At 38.3% G+C, this 14,616-nt stretch overlaps 2 protein-coding genes across 6 annotated transcripts; both read right to left on the reverse strand.

Moving 5' to 3' along the window:
• Positions 1 to 767: 767 nt before the first annotated feature.
• On the reverse strand, positions 768 to 3,884 carry LOC132189322 (uncharacterized). 4 transcript variants are annotated; one of them, XM_059604036.1, is made up of 3 exons: positions 3,036 to 3,884; positions 2,055 to 2,864; positions 768 to 1,919 (listed from the first exon to the last, which is right to left on the reverse strand). In XM_059604036.1, exons 1-3 carry the CDS (start codon positions 3,694 to 3,696, stop codon positions 1,039 to 1,041), a joined length of 2,352 nt encoding a protein of 783 aa, XP_059460019.1. In that variant the 5' UTR covers positions 3,697 to 3,884; the 3' UTR covers positions 768 to 1,038. The 4 variants fall into 4 exon arrangements, with proteins under 4 accessions (XP_059460019.1, XP_059459992.1, XP_059460010.1 ...); XM_059604009.1 differs by having other exon boundaries at positions 2,055 to 2,870; positions 3,030 to 3,884; XM_059604027.1 differs by having other exon boundaries at positions 2,055 to 2,870; positions 3,036 to 3,883.
• A 3,301-nt stretch (positions 3,885 to 7,185) lies between these two features.
• LOC132185177 (probable E3 ubiquitin-protein ligase LUL4) lies at positions 7,186 to 12,290 on the reverse strand. 2 transcript variants are annotated; one of them, XM_059598989.1, is made up of 4 exons: positions 11,563 to 12,290; positions 8,223 to 8,733; positions 7,390 to 7,539; positions 7,186 to 7,264 (listed from the first exon to the last, which is right to left on the reverse strand). In XM_059598989.1, the coding sequence occupies exons 1-3, from the start codon at positions 12,099 to 12,101 to the stop codon at positions 7,426 to 7,428; spliced, it is 1,164 nt and encodes a 387-aa protein (XP_059454972.1). In that variant the 5' UTR covers positions 12,102 to 12,290; the 3' UTR covers positions 7,186 to 7,264; positions 7,390 to 7,425. The 2 variants fall into 2 exon arrangements, with proteins under 2 accessions (XP_059454972.1, XP_059454968.1); XM_059598985.1 differs by having other exon boundaries at positions 7,186 to 7,539.
• Between the last annotated feature and the right edge of the window lie 2,326 nt (positions 12,291 to 14,616).

Here is a 14,616-nt window from a genome sequence, read left to right on the forward strand (position 1 = left end):
TAAGGCACTTGGCTTAACCAATAGGCGAGCTCGAGTTCGAGTTCGCACACCATTTTTTTCTTCGCGGGTCGAACCGAGCTAGGATTTAGGTACCGACTAAAGCTCGACTTGAGCTCGTGTGAATAAGCCGATCCTGAACATACCCAACTCGTCCAAACTCAGCTCGATTACAGCCCTAGTCGTGGCCAGCTAAATCCTTCCATTTCTCTGTGTTCAGGCAAGCCAGATTAGAAAGTAATAGGGGTGGGTATCTTAACGTATTGATATTCTCGGAGCATGAGAAAGTAACAGCCTAACTTAGTAAAGTTTAGGAAATCAAATTGGTTATTCTTGGACCTCTTTCTCTTTGAAACAATCAGTAAACAAAAATCACTTCACAAAAATTAAAAAAAAAATTAAAAACTAAAAAGAGAGAAAAGAGTTCATTCACAAAACGCTTGTAATTCTCACAAAACAGGTTTCTGAGTTTCATTCTTTTTCCGACTAAAGCAAATACTGACATAGAATTCAGAGTGTTATCCCGTGACATATCTGCGAAACTCACATGTGCTTATTTTCTACTTTACTACAAGTTAAGTTGACTTCGAGTACGGTGTTTGATCAACTGATTCAAATTCAAGTAAAAATAACTAAAATATATTTATTTGGAAGTTGAAATTAAACGACATTTCCTAAACTCTTTCGGTGTACACGAAGATGATAAGAGTAATTGTTTCTAAAATAAATTGCTTAAATTTAAAGTGGAGGAAGAAGTTTAATATGAAAAAGATTTGAAAGAGAAGTTTCCATAGACGTTTTATAAACATAGACATGAAACCAACAACAAGAGCAATAAAAGATACGTTTCAGTCAACTTTCTGGACATGTAAACAAAAACAACCCTTCAAAAAAAAAAACAAAACAAAACAAAACAAAAACAACCCTTCAAAAAAACAAAAACAAAAAAAAACAAAAACAACCCATGACGTTTATTCAACTGGACCGGAACGGAATTTGTAACACCCAAATAAAGGTTTCAAACGTAAGACTTGTGCCCCTTCAATGCCCGGAAACATCAAACATTTTTAGCATCTTGGGGTAAGCCATCGCCATTTCTGCCACCATTTTTCCCACCGCCGCCGCCTTGATTCTGATTGTTTCCTCATCCTCCTCCTCCTCCTCCTCCTCCTCCACCACCCTTCTTTCCCCCATAATCCGATTACCGTTTTTGCCGTCATTGTTCCCACCACCCATGCCATTCACCTGAATCGGCACAGCTCCACCACCACCTTTTTTGGCATTACCCCCAACATTCCCACCCTTCTGAGCGTTCATGAGCTGTGGATTAGTTCCATTCATCATACCATTCATCATCATGATGTTAGGCTTCTGACCATTACCCATCATAGGTTTCATCATATTGAGGGGATGATGGGAATCATCAAACTCATCCTCAAACTCGTCATCTTCAAAATCCTCGCCATCAAATCTGTCATCATCATAATCAAAGTCATCATCGTCCTCAGGCAAGTCGAAGTTCACTGTCTTCTGGCTTGGGGCCTGGTCCTTGAATTGGGGCAGATTCAGACCCTGGAACCCTTTCATCTGTCGTAGTTGCTGAAGTTGTTGAAGCTGCTGAAGTTGCTGAAGCTGCTGAAGATGTTGCTGCTGCTGCTGCGGGTTTGGTGGTTGCCCACCTTTGGGCTGGTTATTACCACCTCCCTTGGCACCTTTGTTGTTCCCTCCTTTGCCATTGTCAATTTGCATGTTCTTGAACTGGTTAGCCATGTTGTTCTGGTTGTTATTGTTGGCCTTTGGACCACCCCAGAGGTCTGCATGTTTACCTGATTTCGCAAGCTTCCTGATGAGAATTGCTGGGTCTACATTCCCAGTGACTGTCACCTTCCCCTGCTCTGCATCTATGTCGGTGGTGAAAACCCCTAACAAAAGGAAAAATAACCCACCATTTTTTTAAAAAAAAAAAAATTAGAAAAAAACAAATGCAATTATAAATAGAGGAAAAGGCAACATTTTTTGTAAACACAGGACATAAATGAGGATGTTAGGCTTCTGACCATTACCCATCATAGGTTTCATCTTATTGAGGGGATGATGGGGATCATCAAACTCATCCTCAAACTCGTCATCTTCAAAATCCTCGTCATCAAATTCGTCATCATCATAATCAAAGTCATCATCGTCCTCAGGCAAGTCGAAGTTCACTGTCTTCTGGCTTGGGGCCTGGTCCTTGGCGGCGGGCAATTTCATGTCCTTGAATTGGGGCAGATTCAGACCCTGGAACCCTTTCATCTGTTGTAGTTGCTGAAGTTGTTGAAGATGCTGAAGTTGCTGAAGCTGTTGTAGTTGCTGAAGTTGTTGAAGATGTTGCTGCTGCTGCTGCGTGTTTGGTGGTTGCCCACCTTTGGGCTGGTTATTACCACCTCCCTTGGCACCTTTGTTGTTCCCTCCATTGCTGCTGCTGCTGATGTCGAACTTCACTGTCTTCTGGCTTGGGGCCTGGTCCTTGGCGGCGGGCAATTTCATGTCCTTGAATTGGGGCAGATTCAGACTCTGGAACCCTTTCATCTGTTGTAGTTGTTGAAGTTGTTGAAGATGCTGAAGCTGCTGAAGATGTTGCTGCTGCTGCTGCGGGTTTGGTGGTTGCCCACCTTTGGGCTGGTTATTACCACCTCCCTTGGCACCTTTGTTGTTCCCTCCTTTGCCGTTGTCAATTTGCATGTTCTTGAACTGGTTAGCCATGTTGTTCTGGTTGTTATTGTTGGCCTTTGGAGCACCCCAGAGGTCTGCATGTTTACCTGATTTCGCAAGCTTCCTGATGAGAACTGCTGGGTCTACATTCCCAGTGACTGTCACCTTCCCCTGCTCTGCATCTATGTCGGTGGTGAAAACCCCCAACAAAAGGAAAAATAACCCAGCATTTTTTATTATTTTTTTAATTTTAGAAAAAAAAACAAATGCAATTATGAATAAAGGAAAAGGCAACATTTTTTGTAAACACAGGACATAAATGAGGATGTTAGGCTTCTGACCATTACCCATCATAGGTTTCATCTTATTGAGGGGATGATGGGGATCGTCAAACTCATCCTCAAACTCGTCATCTTCAAAATCCTCGTCATCAAATTCGTCATCATCGTCCTCAGGCAAGTCGAAGTTCACTGTCTTCTGGCTTGGGGCCTGGTCCTTCGCGGCGGGCAATTTCATGTCCTTGAATTGGGGCAGATTCAGACCCTGGAACCCTTTCATCTGTTGTAGTTGCTGAAGTTGTTGAAGATGCTGAAGTTGCTGAAGCTGTTGTAGTTGCTGAAGTTGTTGAAGATGTTGCTGCTGCTGCTGCGTGTTTGGTGGTTGCCCACCTTTGGGCTGGTTATTACCACCTCCCTTGGCACCTTTGTTGTTCCCTCCATTGCTGCTGCTGCTGATGTCGAACTTCACTGTCTTCTGGCTTGGGGCCTGGTCCTTGGCGGCGGGCAATTTCATGTCCTTGAATTGGGGCAGATTCAGACCCTGGAACCCTTTCATCTGTTGTAGTTGCTGAAGTTGTTGAAGATGCTGAAGTTGCTGAAGCTGCTGAAGATGTTGTTGCTGCTGCTGCTGCGGGTTTGGTGGTTGCCCACCTTTGGGCTGGTTACTAACACCTCCCTTGGCACCTTTGTTGTTCCCTCCTTTGTTGCTGCTGCTGATGTCGAATTTCATGTCCTTGAATTGGGGCAGATTCAGATTCTGCTTTCTCTATTTCAGGGCAAGAGAGAGAGAGAGAGAGAGAGAAAGAGATAGAGTGGGGGGGTGCTATAAGCAGATAATAGGCAAATGAGACTCTGGCACACAGAGAGACGGATGGTCTAAGGCTATACCTTCTTTCTTTAAGACCCTTTTTATAAAATTGGTATACGTCTTTCACACCATTTTAGAGGTTCAAAAACATTAAAGTGAGAGTACGTAACTCGTATTCTTTAACAGCCAGTGCAAAAATAGTGAATAAACTTTCTAAATCAAATATTGATTGACAGATACTTACTGTAAATATAGCAACTAATAAGGATTGGAATTTATGTGAAAGGGACAATCTCATTGAGGAATGCTTGAGAGCTTCACCTTTTTCCAATTTTTTTCAGAAAAAGTGACGTGGGATGGTAAAAAAAAAAGAAGGGGGAACTTCACTTATCCCCCTATACTTTCGCGCTTTTTGCAGACACCTCCTCATTGTTCAAAACCTTTCACTTTGATGTATCCAACTTTCGTTTCCTTTTACTTTGCCCCTTCCGTTAGGATTTTCTGTTAAATCCTAACGGAAAGGGTAGAAAATTACAATCGTGCCCTTATTTTTTATTAAAAAATAATTTTTTTAAAAAAATAATTTAGAGGTAGAAATGTCAAAAGTTAACGATAGGGGGGTATTTGAAAGGAAACGAAAGTTTGATACACCAAAGTTAGAGGTTTTGAACAATGGGAGAGTGTCTGCAAAAAGCGCGAAAGTATAAGGGAGATAAGTGAAGTTTCCCCAAAAAAGAAAGAAAGTAATTTTGCATTTATTATTTACTCTTATATATTACCATTTTGCCATCCCGCATATTTTTTTTTTTGAGATAAATTCCGAAAAAAGTGATGCTTCCAAGCATTACTCCAATTTATTTGCAATTGTAATCCATATACGATTTAATATAGGAGAAAAAAAATAAAAGAAGAAATGATTTATTGGATCAATAACTTGGGAGAAAACTAAACAACTAGAATTCATAAGTAATTAGTCGGGAAAATAATTGGAAATGTTAAAGAAAATGGAGTAATTAGAGTACACGTGAGGTTTGTTGTTGTTGGATGGAGTAATTAGGAAGAAAGCAGAGGTGATAATTAGATGGGGTTCAATATATGCTCAATAAAGAGTAAAAGTTATCAAGTTAAAAACATTCTTTGATTCGTTCAAGTATTGCAATATGTGTGTACCACGCGTAATCATGAATTAAAGTATTTGGTAGGGTTTATAATTGTTTAAATAATAATAAAGAAGTGGGAAACCCAGCAAAACCCAGCAAGTAATTAAATATAGTTATAAGTTCATTATGAAGTTTTGATATTTGGTTTTTATTAATTTATTCTTTTAAGCCCAAAATCAAATCAATTATGGGATACTTGAATCCTACGCCTCTCTTTTCACTGATTTTTATTTGCTGTCAAATTGGAGCAAATTTCTTTTGAAAAGGAGAAGACTTGAGAGGAGGATTTGGCGAAAAAAGTTTGCTCAATTATTCAAGTTATTTGGGTAAAAAGGAAAGAGAATGTGAACCCCCTTTCTTTTTTTGTCTTCCTTCTCAAAAGCCTAAACCTTGACGAAAACCTTGGTGGCTTTTTTCCCCTTTACCTTTTCTTTCATCCTCCCCCCTTTGAACTGCTCACTTTACCTGTAAAAAGGCATTTTGAATGGTGACCAAGGACCTAATTAAACCAACATTGCTTTCCTGCTTCAATACAAGCCAATGGTAGCCGTTAGATTTGTTCATTGCTTTTCTCAAAGCCAAAGCCAAAGCCTACTGAAGCCTGTTCGCTAAGATATCAATAATTAATCAAAATATGTGTGTTGGATTCAATAGTAAGAAAGCAATGGGAAATTAGGGTTGGCCAGAGTGATTTTGAAGAGGCTTTCACATCTCTTTTGTCTCTTCTTAATGTTCTTTTAGGGAATGACTTGAGCAGCTAGGCAAGCCATTGCCATTGCCATTTTCATATGGCCCTCCGATGCTGATTGATAACAGAAGAAGATGCAGATTGAGGGAGGCCATTTATTAAGCCTTATAACTTACATGGCTGCTAAAAAAGCAGGCTCACATGTTCTCTGGCTGCAATCTTTCCTTGCTCTACATTTTTAGTGTTGCTGAGAAGAAAACAGTAGCAACTAGCAAGTTCTGACTACCAAAGAAAGCCCAGACTCTATTCTGTTTTTGCTTTGCTCATTCAATGTCATGTATAAATTTTAGACTCATTCCCCCTCATTGGGTGTGCCCATATTTCACAATTGCCATCCTAACCAGATGCCACCATATAAAGAATGAAACCCTATGTATGATTTTTATCAAAGCACCAACTTTAAACAAGAGTAAAAAAGTTCATATTGCTTGTGAGAGGAGAGAAAAAAGGTAGTTATGCATCAATGTTTGGACAAGTTACGGCTGAGTGAATATACACATGGTTATAGAACTTCAAAAATTTTTAGGTTTGAAAGAGAAGTGAATATTATTATACAGGCAGAAAAGATAAAGCAGTCAAGTTGGAATTTTTCAGTCAGAAATTTGTACACGGTGAAATTCTTATGGGGTTGGGGTGGAACCATAAAGTGCCTTACCCATCAACCAGAGTGTCACGCAAAGAGGGATTTCCGAAATCCTCCAACACTGAAGAGTTGCTGCATACAAGTTATAGAAAATACTAGAAAGTACCCAATATATTTCCAGTTCCATAGGATGAACATCATACAATTTTAACATTTATCAAAAAAAAGTGCAACTATTAGCACTGTAAGGGGAACCATTTCTGTGACCCCAGCTGGCAGGCAAAAAAGATCAGAGAGGTCACGTACAAAAAGATGCTCAATAACATGCAATGAATGGTAGTGTTATTGCAGGCTATTTTGTATTGCAGGCTATTTTGTTTTCATCGCTTCAAAGGTTCCTTTCATGGCCAGATTCTTGGTTTGTCCCACGTATACCTAACTTCAATGGTAAATATTCCCTCTCAGCCTCTTTTTGGCTGTTAGCCAAGAGGAAAAAGGCATTTACTCAATACCTAGAATGTTCATCCAGTTAACCTCAAAGTGTCATACTTCCTTGCTTTTTGACTCTCCAAACCACTCACTAATCCACAGATATACTGATGAATAAAAGTTCAATCAAGGAGGGGGCAGCGCTAAGAGCTTTTTTTTTTTTTTTTTTTCTTTTCCCCAGAAAGGGTAAAGAACATCAAATGGAAGGGAATTTACACTTCGGAAGGATATCATATAGACCTCGAAAACTTTAAGACATCATGAAATAATGTCTGATTTTCTTTCTTTTTTTTGGGGGGGGGGTAAAAAATTATTCCACCACTTAGTGAGATTATGTTACAATCAGAAAAAGGTTGCTCCAACTCATACAAGCTTTATTCTATAACCATGCAGTTCATAACCATACCCTTTATTATGCTTTTCAAAAAAAAAAAAAAAAATCTTGCAATAACTAGACAAATGGCCTGTTGCCAAGACTGTTGAACACTTACAGATTCACAAACGCATACACTGCAAGTCAACAAAACATCAGATGAAAATTAAATTCTGTTACAATTTTTATGATACAAGGAAAAATATATATGGAGAGATATAGTGACAACACATACAAATGAAAAAAAAGTTGACAGCCATACCGTGCAATCCAACTTTAGTATGAAGAAGAGAATCTCTTACTGATCACCATTTTTTATCTTGATCTCTAAAAGTTCCTCGATAGGCTGACGGCATATTGGGCACTTATTTGATTGCATCCTCAATGCTTTTGCACATTCGCTGCACATACACTGAAAAATACCAGATATATAACTTCAGAACAAAGCAACTGAGGTTTTGAATATGAAAAGTAAAGGAAAAGAGAAAATTATACTCCAGCAAATGGTACATAAACAATCACAACTGGTACCAACGAACTCAACATATGTACAAGAAGTAGATTTTCACCCTCTGGGAAGATATCATAAGGATATTTCCATAAATAGCACGCACTGTTCTCAATTTAATTTTGTATGTTTTCATCAGTAAATTGCTTATTGAAAATTCTTCACTGATGGTGTGGTATGTTCTAACCACATACCGTTGAACAGCTAGATCTACAACTTTGAAACAGTTCAAACAGAAAGATGGAAATGAAGGAAACAATCAAAGCCAGGGTATCATATGAATGACCCAACCTCTAATGTGAGAACTCTCTTCATGTGTTTGCAATTAACTTGACAACTCATAGCCAACATGAAATTGGTTGGTTTGCAGCAATCACAGATGGGATCCAATCAAGGGTAAACAGGTGATCAGAAGACTCAAGCTCATGCCATTGGAATCAAATCATCCACATTACTTGGCTTCCCGATCATCACTATTAACATCCTATCTCATTAACAATTATGAGTGCAGAAGAACTGGCATACAGTTTCTCTTTAATCATTGTCACATTTTAATGTAATTGAGAAAATACAGATGTAACTCTCACCATATGTCGACAAGGTAATACAGCTGTATCCTTAGGTTCAGTCATGCATATCACGCACTCCTTCCCTGGGTCACTGTCATCAAAGTCTTCCACTACTGAGCTTCCTATTCCATATATCTCACGGAGCTCATACCGAACCCCATCAATCCACAATATTTGCTTAATAACTCTCACTCGGAAAGGTTCTTCATTGTTCTTCTCTAGAATAGCTTGAGTAATCTGTGTATGAGGGTCTGCATTGGGCACAGGCTCACCAAGATGCTCTTTAGTTGAATGAGGAGGCAAACATGTTTCAGCAGATATTACTAAAGGAAATACATCTTCTCCGGGTGATGGTTTTGAGAGATCATCCAACTCAAAGAAGCCTAAGTCAATGCCTGTTCCTGAAGGCTGAACAAATTTCTGGCCATGTCCTTTCTGGAAGGGAATTCTCACAGGCATAAAGACTTCAGGAAGTGCTGGAACAAACCTACAGTTCGCCTCTTCCTTGGCAAAGTAGAAAATAGTGATGCTGTCAATCAGAAAACAGAACCAGAAGAAAATTATTAACGAAAAGACATTCCATGGTGTATGCAACACTCATTTAAAACGGGTGATATTTTATTTTATTGACAAATCACTTATATAATCAATCATCATGTAAATGCAGCTTTACATCTACAAAATAATTGTCATTGTGCCATTTATGCAATTTCAAAGCTCATTGATTTCAACTCCAAGTGATACTTAAAGAATTAATCATATTTTGGTACTTGAAATGTCTAAACAATTCAAGGCCCAGAATCAAAACATGTCCAGTTACAGACTACCGAATTAACATTCTGATTTTTTTAGTACTTTATTTGAGGCACAAGAAACCTTACAGCTTATAAGCTGAAGAGGCAAGTTTGGCAAGGGCAGTGTGAGAAGTTACCCACTGTGTGCAAGATATTAAGCAAGACCATGTCTGACCTTGCTTCTTTTGACAGAAACTTTTGTCATTGTAACGCCTTTTTAAAAAAAGAAAAAAAAAAAAAAAAAAAAAAAAGAAAACACGAAGGTTTAAAGATGGGAGATCACTACCTTCCCATTCCACAGCTGTAGGCCCAAGTGGGCACTAATTGGCTAGCTAATCTAGAGCAGCACTAGTGGTAAGATTGGAGGTAAGTAACCCGGACAAAATGGTTTCTAATTTTTGCTCCATGCCAGGCTCATTCTGAACAGTTTATTCTTGTTCTATACTTTGCCTGACCTGGCTTGATCTCCAGAATCTATGCAGTCAAATGTTCATTCCACCATCAATACTAACACCAGAGACTATTATCTCATATTTTAACTAATCCGATGAGTGACAAAATCAGAATTGACATATATCACTTATTGAGAACAAATATCTCTGTATTCATTCAACAGCTCTAACAGGCTCAACAAATGAGAAAATGCACCTTTCATCGTAAATGCATGAATGTGATGTCCCAAAAAATCTGTGGTTCCTAATGGAATAGGTAACAAAGCAACTTTTCCGCCCACTACCACTAAATCAGCACCCCCCCTCCCCCCAAGTCAAACAAGTGCTTGTTGTTGCACCAGGGGCTGTTGCACCGGGTGGTATTTTGTATCCATTGAGCAAAGACGGGTTGTAATTGTATAGCGGTATCTGAACATATCTTGGGGATACCCTAAAGTGCTCATGGTATAGAGGACAAATTCCCACATTTAAATTATGTGGCAGATGTACTAATACCCTGCCCCATCCATCTATAACTCAAAGTCCCAACTTAACAAACATACAATATAAATCCATGTAAAGTTTCAAAAGATGCAGCTTTCACATGAAGCCATCCCTATGATGACAACAGCTGACAGAATCACAATCAGTTTATAAGTTCAAGTCACATATTAATATAGTAACCAACAGTTCAATACTTAGCAGAACCTTTGTTTCACAGCATGCATACACACACATGTAGGAGCCAAAATGTTCAACTATACCAATTTGTCACACTAGACAATTCAAAGGCATTTGAATTGCATATTTAAATGAAGAATAACACTTCTAGTATGATCATGGCGATAACCTTGAAATGGTGCTATAATAATCTCAAACTGATACTGCGTTTTGCGATCAAATAATTTGTTTTATTGAAATTGTGCTTTGAACACTTAAAGAAAAGTGCATATAAAATGTTTGAAGATCTGATATAGCTTAATGAGTTAATGGCTCACACCAGATGGTTTAAATGGTGGATATTTTACGATAGTAATGCAACAATAGCAAGCAACAGCAAAATGGATTTTGCTGGTAAGCAGCGAAGCAATATGGTAACAACATCATTCATTCAAAAAAGAAAAAAAAAAAAGAAATTGTAACACACATCCGAAAGTTCAAAGCTCTTTCTTCAAATGGGCTTGTCATAACTAAGTTTTATTCTGAACCCACCAAACACCTGAATGAAACTCCCGAATGATCACAAAGGCATAAACCATTCACACACACTCCTTTCAAAGATAAGGGGATTCCTCTAATACAAGCCTCTTCAATACAATTCAAAATCAACTTTCCTCACTGTCAATACCATGTAAATTTCAGGTAGTAACTATTACTTGAACCCAATTTTTGCATTAGAAAACTGAATCATTTAATACATCCAGCCCCACTTGAAAATGCATGCTTTTCAGTCTCTAATCGGTGACAAGCTGAGGGGAGGAATTGGAAATTCCATAGCCCAACCATAGTTTGGTCGTGGCCAGCCATTTTAAATCCTTCCACTTCTCTGTGTTCAGGCAAGCCAGATTAGAAGGTTTCCCATCAACCCCTAAATTTATTATTGCATACTAGTTAATGCTTCTTCTTCTTTTCTTTGTTGGTATTTATCCTGTTTTGGGTGCCCTGGAAATGCTCCTCTTCTTTCCTGTTAATTTTCTTCTTCTTTTTTCTTTTTTCCCCTCTCTCATTCATCTTCCCTAATTAAAACACATAGCATCGATCTGGTTGGTTGGTTAGAGTACTGGAGGAAAGTAAAAGATTAAAAAGACAAATTCTTAGAGTTTTGATATTTTCTATTGCTTATGTTTCTTAAAGATTAACAAACATATTTCTAAACAATGACATTTGAAAGATCCAAAATTTCGCTTCCATTTTTCTCTTTTCCTATAACTTTTTCAGCAACCAAACAAAGCCAACAGTCTCTAATCTAACATATAACAAAAACCCAACTCAAGAAATCTCCTATAAACGCTCATACCAATTTACTCACTACCCTAATACGCATACATTATGTAGCACCAAATAAAAGAGAAAACACAGTAAAATTCACGAACTTGAAGCATAACATATCTATAAGACAAAGAACACCCTCACCTCCCATCATACATGGCATCGAAAACAAAAGAGACCAAATGGTGATCTGGGTTCTGCTCATCGACCGCAATCCGCAGGGTGTCCTTATGCACATTCACATCATTCTTCACCTTCTTTGCGCTCTGATGCTCAACGTAACGCGGCGGCTCAACTGCCGGGCCCACAGGCGGCCGAGGTGCGAGCCACCCATTAGCCTGATTGGGATGATAAGGTTGATAGGCGAATCGAGCGGTGATGGGGTTGGCGTAATTGCAGGAATTGTATCCACCAGAGTAGATGTAGGAGTGAGCTGGAGGAGGGTGCGTAGGATAAGGATGGGGTTGTAGAGGATAAGGGAGATAGTTATGTGGGGGTGGTGGTGGTGGTGGTGGTTGTAGTAGTGGTGGCGGAGGTGGTGGTGGAGGTGGTGGGGGTTCTAATGGGTAATAGTGAGAAGAGGAAGAAGAAGAAGAAGAAGGGGCAGAGAGGTAGTGGGGAGGTGGCGGGTGGTGGAGATAGTGGGTGTTTCGTCTTTTATTGCTACTCAGTGAAATTCCCATTTGGATTTACAGAGTGGGAGAGATCGGGTTTGTGGGGTTTGGCCGAGGAAGGAAGGGAAAGCTTAATCTTGAAACGAAGAGAATTTTCAATTCCGTGCGCGTGGAATGGAATGGTGTGAAGAAGGAAAAGTAGTCGAAGAAACAATCGCTTCGGATTCACCGCTTCTCTCTGTTGCTGTTTCTCTCCCTTTTGACATTTCTAACCGTGTCTTATGTCTCTTCGTATGCGCGTGGCCGCCGTTTACTTTACTTTTATCACTTGTTTTTTTTTTTTCAACAGCCTATCAGAAATGGAAAAAAGGCTTCTTCTCACTGCGAATAAGAAATGAGGGAACAACAGTACTACAACAACAACAACCAAAAAGTCTCAAGAGGTAGTTCAATTGGCTAGGACCACGCCTAATAAAGCGATGATCACTAGTTCGAATCTCTCTCCCCCTCTTATGTGGACATGTCAAAAAAAAAAAAAAAAAAATCAAGCTAGAGGAACTATTTTTAGCTGCGTCCAAAAAGCGATATTATACACGCTAAAGTTTGCGCTTATGTTAATTTTTTTTATCTTATCAAAAGAGGAAGTATGGATAGAAGAGATAATGTCCATATTAATAATGCGAGAGATTGGCCAATTTTGTGTGATGGTGGGATGTTAGAACACTAATAGCAGACTCCCTATAGCATATTCTATTTCTTATGTTTAGGAAAAATCTCAAAAAAACTATCAAAAAACACCCACATCAAAAGCCCTACATATAATCAACATCAAAAGACATCTACAGTGTTTCCCAATGCATTGAAAAACATTGTAAATGTCCAATACATTATTAAATTATTAAAAACTGATCCTCTCTCCTTCACATATCCCAACAATTCTCTTTCTTCTCTCTTATCTCATTGGTTGCAATAATAAAAAAAAATAATATTTAATTCATATAAGAAAAAAAAAAAGGAAATCTATTGTAAATTTTTGTTATAAGGAATCAAAAAATAATTTTATTCTCTAAATTGATGAAAAATGATTGGAAAGCTGCTGGTAGTGCTCTTATAAGAAAAAAATGACCACATGAGAGTCTCCTTCCATTGCAAAACTTCTCGGGGTGGGGCGGGAGAGAGGCTGATAACTTCGCGGTGAAGAAAGTTGCAAGAGCCTCGCCTGTGTTGGGATCACATGGGGACTAATAAGGGATAAAGCTTGGATAATATGGCCTTTCAGAGTTCCTGCGGATAACAACTTGGACAGAAAATGAGTTTCTAATAGCAGTGTCAAAATTGATTTTGAAGGAATCCGAGAGAGGGGAGTAAGTTTGGATTACATAGTTACCTTCTTGACTTTTCTAGTTATAGAGAGGTCGCCAGGAGAAAATGCTTTTATGGAGAGCTTTGTTCTTATGGGGACCATGATAGGTTACGAGCCACTAAGGCAAAGATTTGGATTAGCTGCGTTTCTTTTTCTTTTTCTTTTTTTGTATTATAAATATTTTTTTGGTAAAAAATATTATTATTTTTTATTTTTATAAAAGAGTAGTGACACTTGAATAGCGCAAGTGTCACCTTTAGGAAAGTAAGGCGTCGTCCTAAATGTCACCTTGTAATGACGTTTTCACTGTACAAACATCGCTACTATTCAATCCAGTCACTATGTTTAGAGTCTTTTGCCAAATGTCACTAAGCAAACGTCACTACATCAATAATAACTGTTTTGGATTTAAAATGTCATCTTCCAACAATCACCATTTGATTGTGTTTTTTAAGTGATCCAATCAGCATTGTTGTTGACGTTCAGGGCAAGGGAGTTGAAAGACCCGAAGGATTCTCTCCAAACCAATGTGCAAAAATGCATGTGAAAAAAAAAAAAAAGAGGCAAGGAATCCACATTAGATTTGCAGAGAAGGGGGAGAGAAGAGGAGTGAGATGCAGGCCTTGGTATTTACAATGTTCCAAGCAATCTTCCATAGGAAAAGTTTAAGGAAAGAAAATAATTTCTTAAAAACTATTTACGACTTTGATTCTAAATCCTGAGAGAATTGTGGACTCAATGTTGCATGGAGATTGCTTTGATACACCAAATATATAGTCAAAGAATCTGGTGTGTTTGTCAATCACATGTGATATTGTGAGAAAGCCAAGAGGGAAACCAAATATTTTGTCGGAAAACAAAGACATAAAGAATTTTCCCTTTAGATACATTTTATGGATATTATTCTCAAGACTCTAGCCAAAACATTTTGGTTGGCATACTAAAAAATATATACATGTTTTGGTTGGCATACTAAAATATATATATGTATTTTTCACAAGTAGGAAAATAACGTAAAATTAGTGACTCAAGGATAAAGAGGTAGAGAATTAAGTATCAGTATCCTTTTAGCCTTAATTCTGCTATGAAATATTTCATGAAATGATCATAAGTCAATATTGAGTAAATCAAATGGATTAATTGTTTAATCAAAAATATTTATTGTTTAAGTAAGTCTTGAGATCGATCCTTGACTCCATCAATTCACCCCCATTTAAATTA

This window comes from Corylus avellana, chromosome ca1 (genome assembly GCF_901000735.1).
Source record: "Corylus avellana chromosome ca1, CavTom2PMs-1.0".
Classification (NCBI taxonomy): domain Eukaryota; kingdom Viridiplantae; phylum Streptophyta; class Magnoliopsida; order Fagales; family Betulaceae; genus Corylus; species Corylus avellana.